Below are 18126 nucleotides of genomic sequence, written 5' to 3'. Positions count from 1 at the left end.
GGACTTCAAGACTAGACGGAGAACCGACCTGACTCCTAGGCTTTTCCGTCGCGATTACTTCACCACTTTCGACCGGGGTCACAGCTACTGCTGCGCTAGGAATGCCTGGGCATTTCTTGGGAGGCAAACGGTGATTTTTTTGTTTTTCAGACGTGGTTCATAATACACGACACAAACATTGACTACGACCCACGGTGACAGCGCCGGTCGTGTAGAATGGTAAAATAATAAAACTACAACCGCGCTCCCATCTGCTGCCGCCGTGTTATTGATGTGTGGTAATTAACGGAGACCTTCGCGAAAGAAGATGCGTCCCGTTCGCAAATCGTCGAAGAAGGAACAACGCCTGTGTTTGGCGAAAAAAGCACAGCAATGAAGGACTCAAACATGCGGCACGCTTGATTTGATTGCTACAGCTACGCAGGTGTCTCCGTGGTGAGGGGTGGGCCAGAGTGGCTCCTATAATTAGCGTGAGATGAAATATTAAAGTTTTATGTTATTTTTAAATCTAAAACACACAAGAAAAATTTAGATTCCAAACTGGACGCTGTTAACATTTTTGTTTGTTTTAATTCATATTTGACACTCAACTTTGTAAATAATTTATATTAATTCATAGAAAATATCCATTTTCAAAACTCAATTTCAACTAGAATAACTCAATCATAACTCATTTTTTGAATTATTTCATAAAGTTGCGCGTAATTGAAAATTAATCGAACATATATAAAATGATTTACAATAATATATTATTATAATTTTAAAATTTGATTGTAAAAGAACAACATCTGTTTCAACAAAATGATAGTAGTATTAAACTCATCGGAAAATCTTTTTTAATTAATTCTATTAATTTAGCTATTTTAAGCAGTTAGAAGCAATACTTCAGGAATCATCCCATATTAACACTTCAAGAATCGAAAATAAACGGTGTGTGCTCCTCGAACCTCCTTAAAATAGACCACTGTGTGAATGAGCATTATCGGATCGCGATCGTTTTTTTTTGGGAAACTTCTTCAAATTTCGCACAGCAATCACCATGGTACTCTCACGGACCACGGTGGTGACAACAAACTTTGACTTTTCACAATCGTAAGATGGCCAAACTTTGGGCGAATCAACCGGCGAGTGGGTTGTAAAGTCCCTTTCGCCCCATGCTACACAGTCCAGTTCGGGTTTGTGCGAGGCTCTGTCTCTCTCTCTGTTATGGGCAGGGCGTCTCCATCCAGTGTTATGATTAGCAGGGCTGTCCATCCAGCACGGTTTGACCCCAATCAGAAAGGGAACGTGTACGAAACGGAGGATCGGGACCATGCTGCTTGTGCTTTGTGTGGCGTTAATTCGGGGGACCATGTGATCATAAATCATACACTATCCGTTTCGAGTTATCGATTTTTTCTCCATTTACGCCTCGCCCGAGCGGGTGGGACGGGCTTGGGGATGGGTTTCAAATTGCGCATAGCTAGCATTTTTACCAGCATGCTCAGCTGGGCCAGCTGGGCGTGTGTGTGTGTGTAGAAATGTCAACAGAATTGAGCGTCTTGCATTACGTAGCCCACTGGTACGATGTGAGATTTAAGTAAATTGTCCAAAAATATCACACGATCGCATAGAAGGACTTTTGTGCCCAGTTTCGACACATGTTGGTCACATGACGTGTAGGTTTTCAGCTTATATTATCATCTTCCAAATTTAAATATGCCGCGGGTCATTCTCGTTTCGGAAGAGTGCGAGTAGGTGAGTGTGAGAATTCGTGAAGATTGCTACCTGAAGATTGCAAAACTTCAGTTTTTTTGTTTGTTTGTTCGTTGAAGTATTTATGAGTGCTAGAGGTGACTCTTCGCCGGGGTGACATTTTATTATGTGCCATGTTGCGCGTTTTAACGACCCCATGAGGATGGGCTTGCAATGTCGGTTAGGGAGGGATGCAAAAAAAATGCACCCAGTGATGTGCAGCCAACGCAATGGTCGATCGAATGGTTTGAAGCGCACAGCATAGTTAGATGCCGATGGCCGCCGTAAGCCAGCTGAAGATCAATGTTCGTTGCTCGGAAGGATCGAGTTCCGAGAAGACGTGATTCCAATTGTGCAATTTGCATTCGGTACAATACGTTTTTCTGGAGGTGTACCGTAGCTTGGGTGCCCGTTGGGTTCTTCTCCAGTAACTCTATGGTGGGTGAAGAACGCCAGATAAAAGATCGCTCGGCCGGAGGTCTTAAGCCGTTATGGAGCTTGAACAGTCCTCTAGGACTTGTTGAGCGAAATTTATGAGGCAATTCGGGTTAAACTTGGCGAACATGTTCTGGACCTTGTCCATCGTTCTCGGATGGTGCTAGCGCTCGGGAGTCCATGGGAAATTCCTGCCATAGCTGATTCACCGAGGTTAACTATTTCCGGTAGAAATAAGTTTAAGTTTAAGTCCCTCGTGCAGCGTTTAACATGGACCGGTTCGTGCTCGATGCGCTCGGTGCGAGATAGTTTTGATTCGACTAGAAAATCTTGTTCGGCACCGTTTACCCAACCAAGTGCGATGTTGGGGAGTTGAGCTGGCATTTGCACCATCTAATCACATTCGTTTGTGCTCGTACTTGGCCAATAGTTCAACCTAGTCAACATCTGGCGACCATCCTGAGCAAATACACGGACTTAACCAACCAACAGGTATCACAGAGCGCTTCAACTGCTAACAACCGAAATGTCACGATTTATGGGACAATATTTTCGGGAAATTTATTAACCACCGAGCGCGGGAACAGGCTAAACGCTACCGACGTTCTTGCTAGGAGTGAAGCAACCAAAGTCTGCCCTTACCAGGAAGGCCCAAGCACTCTGGGCGAATCGCGGGGACGTCGAAGATTTTGGTTGTTTAAGTTGAGCAGCGATCGTCTGTGGTAAAAACGCAAGCGATCGGCGGATGCTGGGCGACGACGAACAGTGTGGCGCTTGCAGTATCGCGTCTCAGCACTTAATCTTAGGGTGATTTTAACGGCGCTTAGGTTGAAGGAGTCACTGTACAACATCACCGATCAGGTGACCGATTGATGTCTGCTAATTGTTAGTTTGATTTAACGGTCGAACGGAATGATCGTCAGCTCCATTCGATGGCAGTGAGAACCCAATCCAAACAGAACTGCTTTTTTATTCGCTGCTTCCTTATCTTTGCCGCCAATCTTTCTGCTGCACGGGGTCAACAAGACAAGTTTCCCGCCAGGTGCGTAATATGGTTGCTTTAGGATCGATTCTGTCAGTGTTAGTGTTTTGTTTTTTTTCCTTTTACCTCACCAATCTTTGATGGAGTAATTAACGGAGGTCGTAATGAGAATTTTAGTGGCTTCATGAATGCTGATGACCGATGAACTAAACTCATCTTCTGGCTGGTGACTATACCTGTAACGGCTGAAGTTAGTGCGGAAGGAAATAAAATCATGCTGAGCTATGAATGATTTCCTGCTTCGCATATACACCATTGGACCCTTTTAAATGTGTGGAAGGTGATGGACTGGGAAGGATGACACCCGTCCCTCGATCAATTAGGGAATCGATTGAAAGATCAAGCGGGACAAGGGTATGCTTTATGATTTTTTTTTTCAGTGTTGCACTATTTTTCATTGTTTTATTTCCAAAGGTCAATGGTTTAGTGTTTTTTGCTTCGTTCGTTTACATTGCAACAGTAAATACAATTTTTTCATTCTTGGTGAATCTCATATATGCAGACAACCAATTAAGAAAATTATCAAAATCAATCAAAATTAGAACCAATTGATTGATAAAAAAACATTCCGCGTCTATCGAGATTCACCCAATAATTCACAAACAAACATCCTAAATGGCAAATTTAAACGTTAGACGCCATCGAACGCTTCACCCTCGAAGTGAAGACCTTCGGTGACCTTTAGCGCAGAAAACAGCATATAACCCGGCGGTTGGTCCATCTCACTCTGCTTCTGGGTTTGCTGCTTAAGGCTGGTGAAGAAGCACCGATCTCCAGCAAGCGGCTCCGCGATCCTTCGCCATGGGTGGATGGTTTTTGGGAAATGTTAATGCCCAAGCTTCCATTAATTCTTCCATTTCCGCCGATACGAGATGACGCGGTAGCTAGGCAGGAACCATTAGCGCAAGTTATCGGCGACCTATCGGATGGCAATTGGGCTCTCTTCCACACGGAAGAAGACAAAGCACGGGGGGTTGTTACACCGTGTGTTACCTTGAAAGGTCGTCTGAACATGCGGCGATGTTTGGAGTACCATCTACGCCAGCGACCAACAATGGGTAGCCGCAAAGATTGCAAACGGTTTAAAATGGTAGAAATTAAACGATACTCTACAATAACATCGTTTATCAGCTGCAAGGCAACCGTTGCACATCGCATCAATCATCGTTGTCTTCATAGAGGTACATTAATCAAAATCATTCCTCACACGAACCGACGCGAAGACGATCCGCGATCCGGCACGCTCCGTCGATTATCCGATTACTATCCCACCTAACCGGTGTCACCTAAATTAAGTCACTATCAACACCCTCTGCTCGCGCTCCAATCGACGCCACTCACTGATGCTGTACGAACTGAACTGAAAAAAGGGTTCGTCGCTTGGGTCGATGAATGGAATCGTTTGTACGCTTGTCGTACGACCGGTTGCGTGACGTCGTCCGCCCTTCTTCGCATCCCCATTCCGAATGCGGCTTCAGGGGGAGGTGATGAATGAAGGTGGCCGAAAACGGCCCTAGAAGATGACGCCAGACCGGTTGGTGGTACGCCGGTATGATTGAAATTAAAACGGCCTATTTCAACGGGCTCCCCACGATAGTTGGGTACCCAGTCTTTGGTACCCGGTTGGGAAATCGTTCGGTAATCGGTCCAGAGTTTCCCCGTCCTAGAGTGGCCGAATTATGATTCGCGGTTTCCGAGAATGGGCTCATCTCGGTCACGCGGTGAATGCGGTGGGCGTTGGCGGGAAAGCTTTTTCCCCTGCTGCGTGGCGTACGTTCGTTCGCGTTGTGCACGTGCACACCGAGCACTCGAAGCGAGGCTGAGCCAAACCCGAGCCACCGGTGTGCTTCTGAATGGTGGTTAGGTGGGGGAGGCTCGAGCGAACCAACCAAGATGCCGATCGCCACCGCATCGTCTTCGTCGGGGCCTTAGGATGGGTTTCGGTTCGTCGGCCTGCAAAGAAAGACGCCCGAAGACGCAAACCGCACAGAATCTTCCACCAGACGAGATCTTCACCCTGTACTCCCGTCTGTGCTTTCCTCGACCCGCTCTGGCGCACGAGCAATCGGCTTTTCGTACCACCCCGATGGGTCGCGCCGTTGGTGCCGAGAAGTGTTTAGGGTGACGGGGTATCGCTATGCGCACGTTTTGTATATAAACGTCGTGTTGGTTACTCTGGAGCATCATTCGGTCGGCAGCGCAACCGCAGAGTACAACAAACTTCTAGTTCCGATCAGCATCGTCCTGAGTCGAGCCGTCCCAGCCGTGTGCTAGTGCAAGATGAAACAGTTCGTAGTGTTCGCCAGTGTGTGCTGTGTCCTGTTGGCAGGACGTGTGGTGTTGTCTGCTCCGGCCCCCCAGCAGGGTGCCGCACAGCCGAACCCAAATGACGTGCAAACCGTGCGATATTACAGCGAAAATAATGGACTTGACGGTTACAAGTTCACGTAAGTGTCGTTCCACATGGATCGTGATCGGTGTCCGAGATACCTTTTAGTTTTGTTTTGCGTTTTGTGGAACCATTTCGTTGTGCATTGGTACATTGTACGAAGCGTTGTGAGTTTGATGATGTTACTTTCTTTCTTTCCCACGGCACGCCACCGCGAATCGGCAGGTACGAGCTGAGTGATGGGCAGATTCGTTCGGAAGTCGGCACCTACCGGGACGTGAAGGACGCCGAGGGCAAGGACGTGAAGGCGCTGTTCGTGCAGGGCTCGTACTCGTTCGTCGCACCGGACGGTCAGACGTACTGGGTGAACTACACCGCCGACGAGAACGGCTACCATCCGAAGGTGGGCACCGGCCCGACTGGTGGAATCCAACCGGGACAGGATGCCCCCATTGACAGCGCCTAAGCCGGGCTTGACGGTTCGCTTTTCCGGGCTGACGCAGCCCCAGCTCGCCAGTGCCAGTGCACATACCTCCTCCTCCTCGTACCATACTCAGCGAATGCTAAAATGTTTAGCACCGAAACCAGCACTTGTGCAGAACGCAACACAACGCAACACACCCGCATGCACGCATGCAAAGTCAGTGGCATTCTTCTCTAGGCTTAAGGCGTAGTCGATGTAAATAAGATGCTTTGTGTTCCTTCGACACTAAGGAAGTCAAATAAACAAAGTATAGGAAAATACAAACAAACTATGGTTGTTTCTTACTTCGTAAAATTGTCTCATTTAAGTTTTTCAAGGATAACGAACTTTATCGATTTATTTTGAGGGAATTTCAATGCAAATGATGGGATGTAATGCATTCGATTTATTTAAAGTCATATCTACATGTACGAAAGAAAATAGCATTCAGCTAGGAATGGGATTCAAACATTTACAATGAACAGTTTGGCAGAGATTTTATATCATTTTTTATCAACATCAATATTGCTAATATCTGCAAAAATTAATTTTGATTGTTATTTTGAGTCGTTCAATTAAAAAACAGATACGGCATGGAATGAAAATGTATGATTTAGGAGCGAGCCTACGTTTTTACAACCCATGTAGGATTTTTTAAAGAAGAACAGAGTAGAACAAAGAACATTTCACCGAATACGTCAGGTCGAAAGTAATAAAAATTAAATGGTTAGCTATTTTTTTAGCGAAGATAGAGCGATAAATTGCTATCCACATTGATTACGGATTGAGAAAGAATTATGAATATCGATTTGTTCGCCGTTCGCTTGAGGATTCGAATGAAGGAAGAAATATGTTTAAATTGGAAATTAAATCTATTTAAGATTATTTCCGACCGATCAGCGGCAAGCCGGTGTTGTGGTTTGGGACGTGGAACCAAACCTTACTATCCATTTATCAACATCGGATGAAAGATGCTGATATGATAAAATATAAGGTGTCCGAGACAACGCGTCGGTGTGTTAATCTTTTTATTTTAATTTATTTGTTGAAGCAAAAACTTCTTTCTCATGCTTGTTTGTTCTCTATGCGGCGCCAGAAAAGTTGACTGCACAGTGAAGATAGTGAAATTCACATCCATTAATCAATGAGGTCAGTGTAGGATTCTTTAGTTTGCCAACGCGGTGTCGAGCGCTGGTTTAGGCTCCGGTGCCCATCCGGGTGCGGTATCCATTCTCGTCGGCTTCGTACTCCACCCAGTAGGTGCGGCCATCGTCCGAAACGAACGAGTAGCGTCCTTGGACGGCCACGAACTGCACATCTTTGCCTTCCTTGTCCTGGCCGGACCGTATGGTGCCCTCTTCCTTGCGCTTTTGGTCATCGCTCAACTCGTACCTGTGCAGGGGGGAAGGTGAAAGAGGACGTTCGGCAATAAATACAGGATGAGCCGTACCGGGGCCGGTTCATCTATAACACTTACTGAAAACTGTAGCCATCGTTCTGTGCATTATTGCTTTCGTACTGCAAGATGTACGGCGTGGCCACGGGATCGGCCGGCGCTCCAAGACAACCAACAAGCATGACCGAAAGTGTTACACAAATTAACAAACTTTGCTGCATCTTGACACGTTTACACTTCAGAATACGGCACGGACTACTAACGCTGGGAATGCAGGATTCTGCATCTTTTATAGCGTTCCCGTTTGGTCTAACCGAAGTTTGGGTGTGTGATTTTCTCCAGTCGGACTTTAGTTTACAAAATTGACTGCAATATCTGCAGCAAAGCAATTTGATTGACTAATGGGAATTGATTAATCATCCAAATATAGAATCGTGCATACGCGCAGTCAGCATGGTATTCGGCTTGGAGCAGCAAACAGGATTAAGATATTAAATCTCTGCTGCATTAGAAAGCTTCATTGATGGGCATTTTCGACACCAGGTTTTGTTAGATGCAAATACATTTTGAAGGACATCTTGATTGTTTCTTCCCCATGAAGCTAGAGTATTGAATGTTTTGTCAATACATCATGCTGAAATGTTCAAAACAATGGTCAATAGTCATCTTACCGGGGATAATTTGAAGCCAAAAACAAATATAAGAAAAACTCTGTTAACTCATTTATAAACTATGTTCAGAATTTTTATTAATTTTTCAGTTTTCGAAACGACTGCCATCGACCACAAATAATTATGAAGCAATAAATTAACCACTCTTTCCGTTAGTATGTCATCGATTGTTACTTTTTGCCGAACACAAAAGTTTTCTCAAAGGTAAAACTTTGCGGCTTTACCCGCTCCACTCGCTTGATATCAGTGATAAGTTGCTTCGAATTCAGATCCTCGAGGATTTCCTTGAAGCCCGTCGATTCTGCAATGATATTTAAGTGTCAGTAAGGATCCTATGAGAAAAAGGACGGATAACTCAAATTTTGATCAAGCGTTGCAATTTGGAAAGAGTTGCTATAATTTTGGCGCTAAACTTGTGTTATAAAAAAGCCTGTTACAGATCTTGCATGCAAAAGGGATTTGGTGAAACGGGAAGTTAGACCTTTACTGCGCGTATAACTGAATCGGTAATCTACCGGTTCCAGTTGGATCAATGTCATGTAAAAGTCATTTAACTGGTAAGCAGATCTTGCACACAAGTTGCTCAGCACTTGGCTTCTTCTTTTCGTTTTGATACAAAAAATATGCAATTTGAAATATCTTTTGGGAACGGTGAGATTTGTTTTTGAGGAAAATTATTTCACATGAAAACATTGAACTACATAGAAAATACGACTGTTTTTTTAAATACACTAGCACATCTTTCAACGTCAGTTTTTTAACTAAAAAATTAAAACGGAACGATCAGTCTGTATGTCAATACCGTTAAAAGAGCGAAACAAGAAGCTGCTGAGTGCAGTTCGGAAAATTGCAAAGAGTTGATTTTTGTATTTCACTTCCAAAGTTACTCAACTGAGAGATTAAACAATATTAACACATACATTACATTTAATACATATTGAGGTACATTAAACAATATCAACAATTTTTAAGATTAATTTTTCGATTCTAAATATAGAGATGCCTCACTTCCCGGGAAACATATTTTTATAATTATTTTTCTACTTACTGTCAATTTTCTGAGCATACTCCACAAAATACAGATAGTCATCGTTGGGCGAACTGAGGACCCACTTTCCAGTAATCTTCAGCGTGTCACGGTCCCAGTCGTAGACATGTTGCGAAAACTCGACAATCTTCAGTGGAAGCCTGTGTGTGTGCGTGTGTTGCGGGAATAAAAAGAACATAATCTTAGAACACGTTTCAGCCGGCCGACTAAACGTCTGTGCCCAAAAGTCTAAGGCGTCCGCTTACTCATCGCTAAGAACACTGTTCACAAAATCGGTCTGATTGGCGATTCTTTCGGTGACAACGTGTCGGAACGAGAGAAATGCATCGCCCGATCCAACCTGCGCCAGCACTAGACCAAAAAGCACCACACCAAACACCGCACCGGTTCCGAAACACTTGCCACTTCCAGCGAGCTGCATGTTGACAGGTCTAGCGACACTACGGTTATGATCGGTGGACGGGACTTCGGTTCGAATTATATATTCACACTCCCGAAAACCGAACCCGGGCCCAGAACGCTTGAGCTTTAGTGCTTAAACGCTTACGAACGATCTTAAGCCAACCAAGCAGAGCGAGGGGAATCAATTGGCCACGTGCTGGGACGGTAGGACAACCAGTTCGATGGTACCGCGGTGCCGCTAAAGCGCGATCATCTTCTTCGCTCTTCAGCCGGGAGAGGTTTTGCGTCAAATGGCAGATTTTTGGGCGTCTTCTTAAGGCGGTGGGGTGTTGGTTGATGAAACGAGTGCGCAGTGTCAATGGATTGCGAGTGGAATAGAACGGTGGCCTAAGCAAAAAAAGAAGTTGGTCATGCGCTGGCCGCAACTTGCGGAAGCTGATCTGTTCAATAGATTCGTCAGCCGCTTGACTGCATCCAATTACTGAGAGAGCACTGTAACGAGCTCGATCGTATGATTAAAAGTTAAGATCGAGGACTTTGAGGATTTTTTCCTCCTGTTCTAACGAAGGTTTGAAATACTTTTTGCTGTTTGTTTCAATCATTCCCACCAACAGTTTGTGTTTGAAAATCATTATTGGATCGTATTGTTATTGACCAGAGTTATTTATTCGCATCGGTTGAGTAACGAATTCGTTTGAAGGATATATTTTTTTATGTTACCGCCGGCTGAGTCTATTTGAGTGATTTTAAGTTGAGCTCAGATGGCTTGCGTACTCGAGGAAGTCGTAGAGTCGCATCGTTCAACGGATGCAAAAAGTTAAACCCCATCCTGTTCACTTTGCTTAATACTTTTAACCTGTCATGTGATCTTCTAGAGTGTTTGAATTTATTAACTGTGATTCTAAATTCTAAGCCCACCAATTGAAACTGAATAGCGATGCGCGAGAAAAGAGAGAAAGCAGATTTGCGTCAGCCATTTAGCTTTGCAGAATGGTGGAAAACCAGTTCTGAAGATCTCGGTCATGATAGGGAGAAGATCTCCCTGCATCACAACGTGGGGTAAATTTTTGAAAATCGTTGCTAACAGATGGGCTGGGAACCACCTTGCGCCTATGGGGCTCCCAATTCACGTTCGTTAGTACATAAACCCCACCATGTTTGATGCCATTCCCGAGCATCCCCTGCTGGGTTCAAGGTCCAGAAGGGTACACAGGTGCGGTTAGCAGTTGTTTGCCATAGAATTTGTTGGTTTAGCTTATTCGAGCATTTAGGACTTTCGTTTTCAAACATTACATCGGCTCGTTTGGAATATGGGATTTTGCATGTTGCGATTTAGAATCTTAGAGCAAAATGAAAACTGAAGTAAAAAATATTTTTTGAATCATGGTTTTTAATTAACTTAAGTGTTACATCAATGCGCATCCAAGAAGATCGAGCGATGAAACTTTCAATGCGAATATTTCATCGATCGACGTAAGTAGTCAACGTGCTGCGCATTTCTAATTATGCCTCGGATTCAAATACATCACCACCGACCGGCAAAAGGAATAAATATTCATGGCGGCTAACCCACAGGCGGTGGGGCGTTCGATTGTTCAATCCATATCCCAAGCCGGACGCAAAGTTCAACACCCAGATCTCGGCGATTGGCGGCTTTTTGGCGAAAGCATCCATTTTACGAAATTCTAACGGCTTTTCATAAAAAGACGAAGCCAAAATCACATTCGAAATGAACATAGCAACACGCGCTTTGCGGTCCTCATTACGAGACCGAATTTTGAATTCGTTACCAGCAGCGAAGGGCTCATTTGGTGCCGGTTTTTTTTACGACCGCTGCCCAACACCTGCCCGAGTCGGTGTACGAAACGAACGTTTGCTTTTCTTGCCCACCTTTTAGAATGCCAATAGAAAAATCGTCTCCGTAGCCAAATATCTCCCTTTTTGATGGCGGCATTCGCGAAGGGTTTTTTTTTTCATTAGCATTTGTCAAAACAGTATGAATGAACCGGTATGGTTCGAAATATGATTGCCGCCAGACGTACAATGCCGCTCTTCCCCTTCTTCTAAACATAGACTTAAATTAACATTCATCAACAACAGGACGGTGCGGCCTTTTGGTTTTTGGAACCGATCATTCCAGTTTTGTGTGTGTGTTTTTATAACGCTTCCTCCAAACATTCAGTTTCACCAGCTTTGTGTGTTTGTGAGTGAATATTTTTTGTTGTTTCCAGGGGATGAGGGGTTCTACGTCCAGTTCGGACCGGTCCATCCCTACCTGGTGGTTGCGCATGGAACGGATGCAACGGCGAGTGAGCTGCGCATTCATATCCAGTCAGTCAGTTGGTCTACCGGCTCGGAGCGCTGCAGGTCACAGAGGATGGTCAGAAAACACCGGAAGCTGCCCTCTCCTCGAAGTGATCTGACATGGTGGATTGTGTTACAGATTTGATCTTGACACTAGCCGTCAACGTCAGCATCCAGTTTGTCCATCTCGTTTCGCAGCCCCTATGGTTCAATTAGCACCGAATTAAGGCTGACCAAGGGCTACTCCACCCTGGGGCAGACACTTTTGACCTAGGGGTAGTGGGATTCTGGCGTGGTCCAGATTTGATCTTGAAAAGCGCTGGGGAAGGAAGATAGGGACGTTGATCGTTAGGACATGATGGTGATGCTGCTGGTGTACCGCTTATGGTATTTAGGGGAAGAACCCCTAGCCCTACACAGCGAGATGGATTTGTTGTGAGAAGGTCGCTCGGTTCACGTGATCCGTGATGCTGTCCGCACAAATGGAAGGTGTAAGCCGATCGCGTAGCGTTGATTGATGGCAGCAGCAGGTGTCTTGATGAGTGGGTTTTCTGTGCAGAGAAAAACTTCGCCTCAACGAGAGATCCGAGTGAGATTGGAATTGTCTAGTATTGGAGATCGAAAGCGATCGGCATGGTCTATCTTCGCACATAGTTTTTGTCCTATTACCAGTTCCCTCGTGGTTGCAAGGTAAACCTGATCTGAACGATGTACAATTTTAGCATTGATGGAGTGTTGTTTTTTTCCATGTTATGACTTTTTTTGCTTGTTAATTATGTTTTCATTTTTTTCTCCTGGAAGATATTAACAATAGCTAGTGGGGGATTCCAGGTGGGTTTCCTGTGAGGTTTGATTTTGCTCATATGGTTTCATCGGGACGTGGGTATCGATTGGGCTTCGAGTGATCCGTTTCTTTGCCGTTATGTCCAGTCATGTTTGAGAAGGCGATGAAGTTACTCGCGGTATTCAGTTGTTGGTTGGCGATCTCGTGCGTACTTCCGCATCATGTGGACGGAGCAGAGCGACAGTCGGCAACCGTCGAAGGGATACTACGTTCGGTCGCAGCCGTTCGGTAGGTCGTTGGAAGCTGATTTTGATGAATGAGTTAAGACTCATTTCTTGCATGAACTTATCCTTCCAGTGCACAGTTGGATCCGATGTTTAGACAACGTTTTCCGCAACGGACAACCTATTTACCCCCGGCGACTCCCGATGGCACTGCTGGAAATCAATCGGCTCCTGAGTTGTTGCAGTTCGTCAAGGGGCAAGATACGGAAAATGCAACCTCCACAACTCCTGTGTCCAACAAGTCCGTGCCTGATTCAACCGAAACTATCATTGATGTAACGCAACCAGCCACTTCCAAAACTACTACCCCGCCGACCTTATCAGTGACTTCCACAAGGAGGCGTATGAAAACGAGACGACCAACGACTTCGGTCCCTCGGAAAACCGATAATACACTGCGTTCGAATCCACTCGGATTCATCATTCCCAGTCCGGATCAGTTGAACTTTTTCGAACAGTGGCAACGGCAACCGTACTTTGGGCCCCACACACTACCATCGGCGCCAACAACCAGCACCACTTCCAGGCCACCGCAGGTGGTTGATTTTTATTTCCCCCGAGGTTCCGAGGAGGAACAGGGATCCCCAAGACCTGGTGTGTTCGATCCGGTGACAAGATTGGGCATGTCTACAGAAGCTACAGCAGCTACCCGCGGGAGTACGACGAAAAGTAGCACGAGTACGATGACCGCTTTAACAACTGGTACAAAGCCAGTGGGAACGTCTGTTTTGTCCCCATCGAAGGTCAGTGTGGCTCCCGGGCCGACAGAAACAACCTTACCACCAGAGGAAGAGGAAGAAGAGGAAGGGCTTGGCAATAGAATCGATCAAAAGGTATTGATTTCTCTTTTGGGGTAAATTGTTTCCTATTGGTTTTCAAATATCAAAGAAAATAAAGTTTGAAATAAAAAATCGATTGATTGAATTAATTCTGAATCGATAATGTTTAAAATTTCTTAGAAATCATTGTTTAAGTAAGGTTAAAGACACAATTTGTTTGGTAACGTAACTAAAGTTAATCGCTCTAAAGTAAAAACGCTGAAATGCGCAACCTGACAACGACAGTTTAAGATCTTCAAAAATCGTTTTAAACTTTTCTTAATTTGTTTGAGAGCTATTCATGTAAGTGATTTGAAACGATGTATCGGTGATAGCTTAGGTCAAATCGATCTATTACAACAGATCCATTCCCTACTAAATTAAAAAAATTGCAATATTTTGTTGTTTGGTAAAACAACGGGATAAAAAATTGCGTAAGAGCTCTTCTGTTGAAAGGAGCTTGACTAGTTTTGACTGAAACGAGCGTAGAATGGGTGCGTTCCCATCCATTGACCTTAACCACCTGTTAACTTCGCTGAAGAGCATGTTTTTGTTGTGATATCGTCTTCCAACGTTCGTCCATTTGTGTATTCTACTACTATTGTCGGCCTTATGTTGATCATATATTATGATAGCAATCAATTTATTTTGTCTCGCACGAATACCGTCGAAGATGGTTCATAAAACCGGTTCGGAAACCGGAACCTGTTTGTTTCATCTCGTAGGAGGTGTGCGAAGCACTGCAAAAGAACAAAAAAAGATAAGCCTACAGTAATTGGCTTCAGTTGTGTGGCAAGTGAGTGTATTGCGTATATTGTGAATTTCTGTGCTTGACACGTTTCATATGAACAGTGAACGTGGTTTTCGACTCATAAAACTGTGCAAATTAAACAAAGAAGTTTAAGAATTCTTTCGCAAGTTTTTCATACCACTTCTTAGACAAGGGAGCAGCAATTTTTTATTCACGTTAAATAAATACAATAAATTAAATATCTTCAACAATGCTCAACAAATAACTAAATTTTCAGCTTTTACCTTTATTCGCGAAATTAAATTAATTTTAAAATGAGATAATAAAATTCTATTCAGCCTCTTCCATCTGTAGCTTACTGTTACGAAGCATACCATACCATTTTTATCTAATTAGATATATTTTAAAAGGATCAAGAAAAACTAGTAACGAAGACACGCGGAACCGTTGTGTCGTGGGCTAATAAGGCGTAGTTTTTGGCAAGCAGAGTCTCAGTTGCATTTTTGCCGTGAGTCGGTGCAAATCGTGAGGATGAAAAGTTCGATTTCTCTGGTGCTTGTGTGCTCGCTGGCGCTGCTCGATGTGGCAGTGTCCAATCCCGTGGTGCTGGTTCGAAGTGTTCGTGCTGCACGGTGAGAATCAATCGGTGGATCGTGAGAAATGAATTAACAAGTGGGCGCACCGTTCAATATACCGAGAATGATCAATCTCCGGATTTCCGTCTACCACCTTGCAGGCCTCAGTTTCCGTTCATCAACCCGTACGTGAACGTTCCGAGCTGGAATCCACTGCAAGCTGGTGTCGGTGTACAGACGCCGGTGGCAGGAGTAGACCTGAGTGCCCCGACAGGGCTGACGATCACCGGTGGCCAGCAGCAGGCCCGTCCGGTACATCCGAGCGGGTCCGCACCGTCGGTACCTCTGCAGCAACCTCACCAACCTCAGCAAGCTCAGCAACCTCAGCAACCTCAGCAACCTCAGCAACACTACCAAAATAATGTTCAAGCTCCAAACCAAGGAGGTTTTGACAATACCTACCAAAACTCGCAAGGCGCTCGGCCTAATGTAGCTTCCAACAATGTCACTCCGACACAAGGCGAAGGCTTGGGCACTCGGTTGGACGAAGGTAATGACAACGGCCAAGACCCGTCGCTTGAGGAGTTCCCGTGCGAGAACTACGATGCATCGGCGCAAACGGCGGCGGATGACGGAACTAATTCGACCGAACATCCTTGTGCAGGAGTCGGCGATGGAAATAAACTCAATCCGAAACAGGCTGCCCTACTTTCACTGGTAGGATAGTGAGAATGTGTAACTGTGAAATCTTGAAGTTGAAGTGAAAGTATCGAACAGATTACGAAAATCGTAAAATGAGAAAAAAAAATTATGACTTTACTTGAACAAACAAAAAGTGTCGATTCATAATCACAAGCAAAACACGTTTCACAGTTGATAATCCTGAAACACCCAATCATTTCTTTTTATTTAAATTATAATACAGAAACAGACATAAAATCCAGGAATGTATTTATTTCAAGTACCACTGGTAAAATATTAGACTTGTCGTAGGACAAGTTCAAAATGTTCCACAGTCTGCAAACATTCTTGATCCGAAAAACCTTATTTACAAGCTTGGCTACCTTCGGTAACCGCACGGTATCATATCTGTCACCTTCCGGCTCGCTGGCCATCAACTTTCCAACCCTGCTGGGTAGTAGGGGGCCATGCCGGTTAACGTCGCGGGGCGAGATTTCTTGAACGGATGATAAATTTAAAGTACGGTCAAGTTAGTTTAGTCACGAATAAATTTATTATTATTAATTTTATTCAATTAAGTTTGCTTCCGACAAACTGGCTACTGATGTTCCGCACGGTTTTTGGCCGGGGAGTCGGCTCCGGTCGGTGACGGGTTGAAGGGGTTGGTTTTTCCGTTTTTCCAAACCAAACTGCGTCGACTGCGGGACGGAAGGTGATTCTGACGCATGGGATTCTTGGGAGATTCTTTACACTTGCTGCACATCATTGTGAGTGGGAGAGTGGGTGGAGTCTTTACCTTACCCCTTAACCCGCTCGGTTAGTGATAAAGGTTAAAAACCGGCCAATGAAAATGGCAACCATTGTCGGTTTCAATCTCAAGTCCGAGGCGAGCCGGGCCGGTTTTTCGACCGACCGGGACCTCGGATCGAGCAAGGCTAATATTTATTCGAAGTTTACCGACTCGAGAGCTCCGTTCCGTTCCAGGGATTCCTTGGGACGCACGATGTGACGATTTAAGCCGTCGGAAGCGTAGGGCTATATGTTATCGCTGGTTGTAATAAATTATAATTGGATTTGTTTGTCTTTCGGCCCGGGGATTCGGGTGGCCCCGGGTTGGTTTGGGATTAGATGAAGATTAGGCTACCGAGTCGAGGGCCGATGGAGGTCGATTTTGTCGATGAGCCACCACCATGCCCCACCCAAACGGAACGCAAAGGGCACCCAAAGTGGGCGCCCAATCTTGACGTTTCGATCTTTTACGCACGGTAATGATATCAAGAAGCTATGGGTTTTTCTGTCGCACGAAGCTTTTAATGCGTCCACCGCCGATGAGGGACAGAAGGAGGTTCTCATTGTTCGCTACTCCGCCAGCTCTCGACTTAACATCGCTTGGCTCTGCGGAGAAATGGGAGGACATTAAAACACCTGGTTGCGGGCTGCCTTCCTGAGATGATATACGAACCTAGCTCCCCAGCTCGCTCCACCGTGAGTTGGATCTCGTATGCGGTAGTGTGCAGGGTTATATGGTCCACAATTCGATGGCTCTGCACGGACACTTTGCTGAGAAGCGAGAATGAAAATTAATGGGATCCTTCAACGCGGCTTTGTTTTTCATTTCCATACCGATCGTGGATCATTTGAATGAGAGTGTCCGTGACATTCGACATTGGTATTTCTTGATCGTACCCAAACGTTTGATCGCATATTTTCCCTCGTTCGCTTGCTACAACTTCGTAGATTTGACTAACACGTCCTATTTCTAGCAGAAGAACTGAACTCTGATTCTCTCGCAGCTTCTCGTCGAGCAGCTCACAGTATGTTGTAGAGTTGACTTTTTCTAGGGGAATCGTAAACACATTGAAAGTGTTGCCTCGTATCATGTTAATGACTATCGTGATCGAAATTAACAACGTGAGGTGTATGTCTGGTTGATACATGATGCGCGAGTAAACTGATTGACTAGTTTGTTGTGGAGTGATATTTAAAGTTGTACTTGATAATACTTCATTAACTCCTTTTTCCGAAGGGCTCGATTTATAGAAATTAGTTGACTCGTGTCGCACGTTTCACATCCAGTCAAGGTCATTCTATGGATTTGCGAGCAAGTGCCGTGATGAAACGATAGTGCTTTATCGTGAAAATTTAGCACATGGTCATAATGATCAGGTAAGAAGTGCTGAGTTGCGCGAAGAAAGCATTCAGACGATACAAAGTATTCTGTTTTATAGTACCTATTGTGACCAACGTCACTTGACTTAACATATTAAATCAACTAAGTTTATATATTGCTTTGCGACACATTCTATGATATATTTTTTTATCAAAACATTAGCATGTAACTTCTCTTAT

At 44.7% G+C, this 18126-nt stretch overlaps 4 protein-coding genes across 4 annotated transcripts; 1 reads left to right on the top strand and 3 right to left on the bottom strand.

Moving 5' to 3' along the window:
• Positions 1-5491: 5491 nt before the first annotated feature.
• Positions 5492-6244, top strand: LOC131258953 (endocuticle structural glycoprotein ABD-5-like). Its single transcript, XM_058260358.1, has 2 exons — positions 5492-5658; positions 5826-6244. The coding sequence occupies exons 1-2, from the start codon at positions 5492-5494 to the stop codon at positions 6064-6066; spliced, it is 408 nt and encodes a 135-aa protein (XP_058116341.1). The 3' UTR covers positions 6067-6244.
• Positions 6245-7259: 1015 nt separating this feature from the next.
• On the bottom strand, positions 7260-7680 carry LOC131262877 (endocuticle structural glycoprotein SgAbd-5-like). The gene is made up of 2 exons (XM_058264966.1): positions 7541-7680; positions 7260-7455 (listed from the first exon to the last, which is right to left on the bottom strand). The coding sequence occupies exons 1-2, from the start codon at positions 7678-7680 to the stop codon at positions 7260-7262; spliced, it is 336 nt and encodes a 111-aa protein (XP_058120949.1).
• A 620-nt stretch (positions 7681-8300) lies between these two features.
• LOC131259700 (uncharacterized) lies at positions 8301-9599 on the bottom strand. The gene is made up of 3 exons (XM_058261270.1): positions 9424-9599; positions 9179-9318; positions 8301-8431 (listed from the first exon to the last, which is right to left on the bottom strand). Exons 1-3 carry the CDS (start codon positions 9597-9599, stop codon positions 8301-8303), a joined length of 447 nt encoding a protein of 148 aa, XP_058117253.1.
• Positions 9600-17059: 7460 nt separating this feature from the next.
• LOC131262866 (uncharacterized) lies at positions 17060-17714 on the bottom strand. The gene is made up of 3 exons (XM_058264955.1): positions 17401-17714; positions 17240-17337; positions 17060-17172 (listed from the first exon to the last, which is right to left on the bottom strand). Exons 1-3 carry the CDS (start codon positions 17712-17714, stop codon positions 17060-17062), a joined length of 525 nt encoding a protein of 174 aa, XP_058120938.1.
• Positions 17715-18126: the final 412 nt, after the last annotated feature.

Source organism: Anopheles coustani, chromosome 3 (genome assembly GCF_943734705.1).
Source record: "Anopheles coustani chromosome 3, idAnoCousDA_361_x.2, whole genome shotgun sequence".
Taxonomy (NCBI): domain Eukaryota; kingdom Metazoa; phylum Arthropoda; class Insecta; order Diptera; family Culicidae; genus Anopheles; species Anopheles coustani.
The sequence above is the reverse complement of the archived record's forward strand: the minus strand, read 5'-3'. Positions and strand labels throughout refer to the sequence as shown.

What these genes read in the sequence shown, in the direction of transcription:
- LOC131262866 (XM_058264955.1), bottom strand. Translation starts at nt 17,714, where the DNA reads ATGTATCAACCAGACATACACCTCACGTTGTTAATTTCGATCACGATA. An exon ending in ATTCAAATGATCCACGATCG is followed by an intron (nt 17,338 to 17,400) that starts GTATGGAAATGA and finishes CTCGCTTCTCAG; the next exon opens with CAAAGTGTCCGTGCAGAGCC. An exon ending in GGAGCGAGCTGGGGAGCTAG is followed by an intron (nt 17,173 to 17,239) that starts GTTCGTATATCA and finishes ATTTCTCCGCAG; the next exon opens with AGCCAAGCGATGTTAAGTCG.
- LOC131259700 (XM_058261270.1), bottom strand. Translation starts at nt 9,599, where the DNA reads ATGCAGCTCGCTGGAAGTGGCAAGTGTTTCGGAACCGGTGCGGTGTTT. An exon ending in AACAGTGTTCTTAGCGATGA is followed by an intron (nt 9,319 to 9,423) that starts GTAAGCGGACGC and finishes GCACACACACAG; the next exon opens with GCTTCCACTGAAGATTGTCG. An exon ending in GTATGCTCAGAAAATTGACA is followed by an intron (nt 8,432 to 9,178) that starts GTAAGTAGAAAA and finishes ATATCATTGCAG; the next exon opens with AATCGACGGGCTTCAAGGAA.
- LOC131258953 (XM_058260358.1), top strand. Translation starts at nt 5,492, where the DNA reads ATGAAACAGTTCGTAGTGTTCGCCAGTGTGTGCTGTGTCCTGTTGGCA. An exon ending in CTTGACGGTTACAAGTTCAC is followed by an intron (nt 5,659 to 5,825) that starts GTAAGTGTCGTT and finishes GCGAATCGGCAG; the next exon opens with GTACGAGCTGAGTGATGGGC.
- LOC131262877 (XM_058264966.1), bottom strand. Translation starts at nt 7,680, where the DNA reads ATGCAGCAAAGTTTGTTAATTTGTGTAACACTTTCGGTCATGCTTGTT. An exon ending in AACGATGGCTACAGTTTTCA is followed by an intron (nt 7,456 to 7,540) that starts GTAAGTGTTATA and finishes CCCCCTGCACAG; the next exon opens with GTACGAGTTGAGCGATGACC.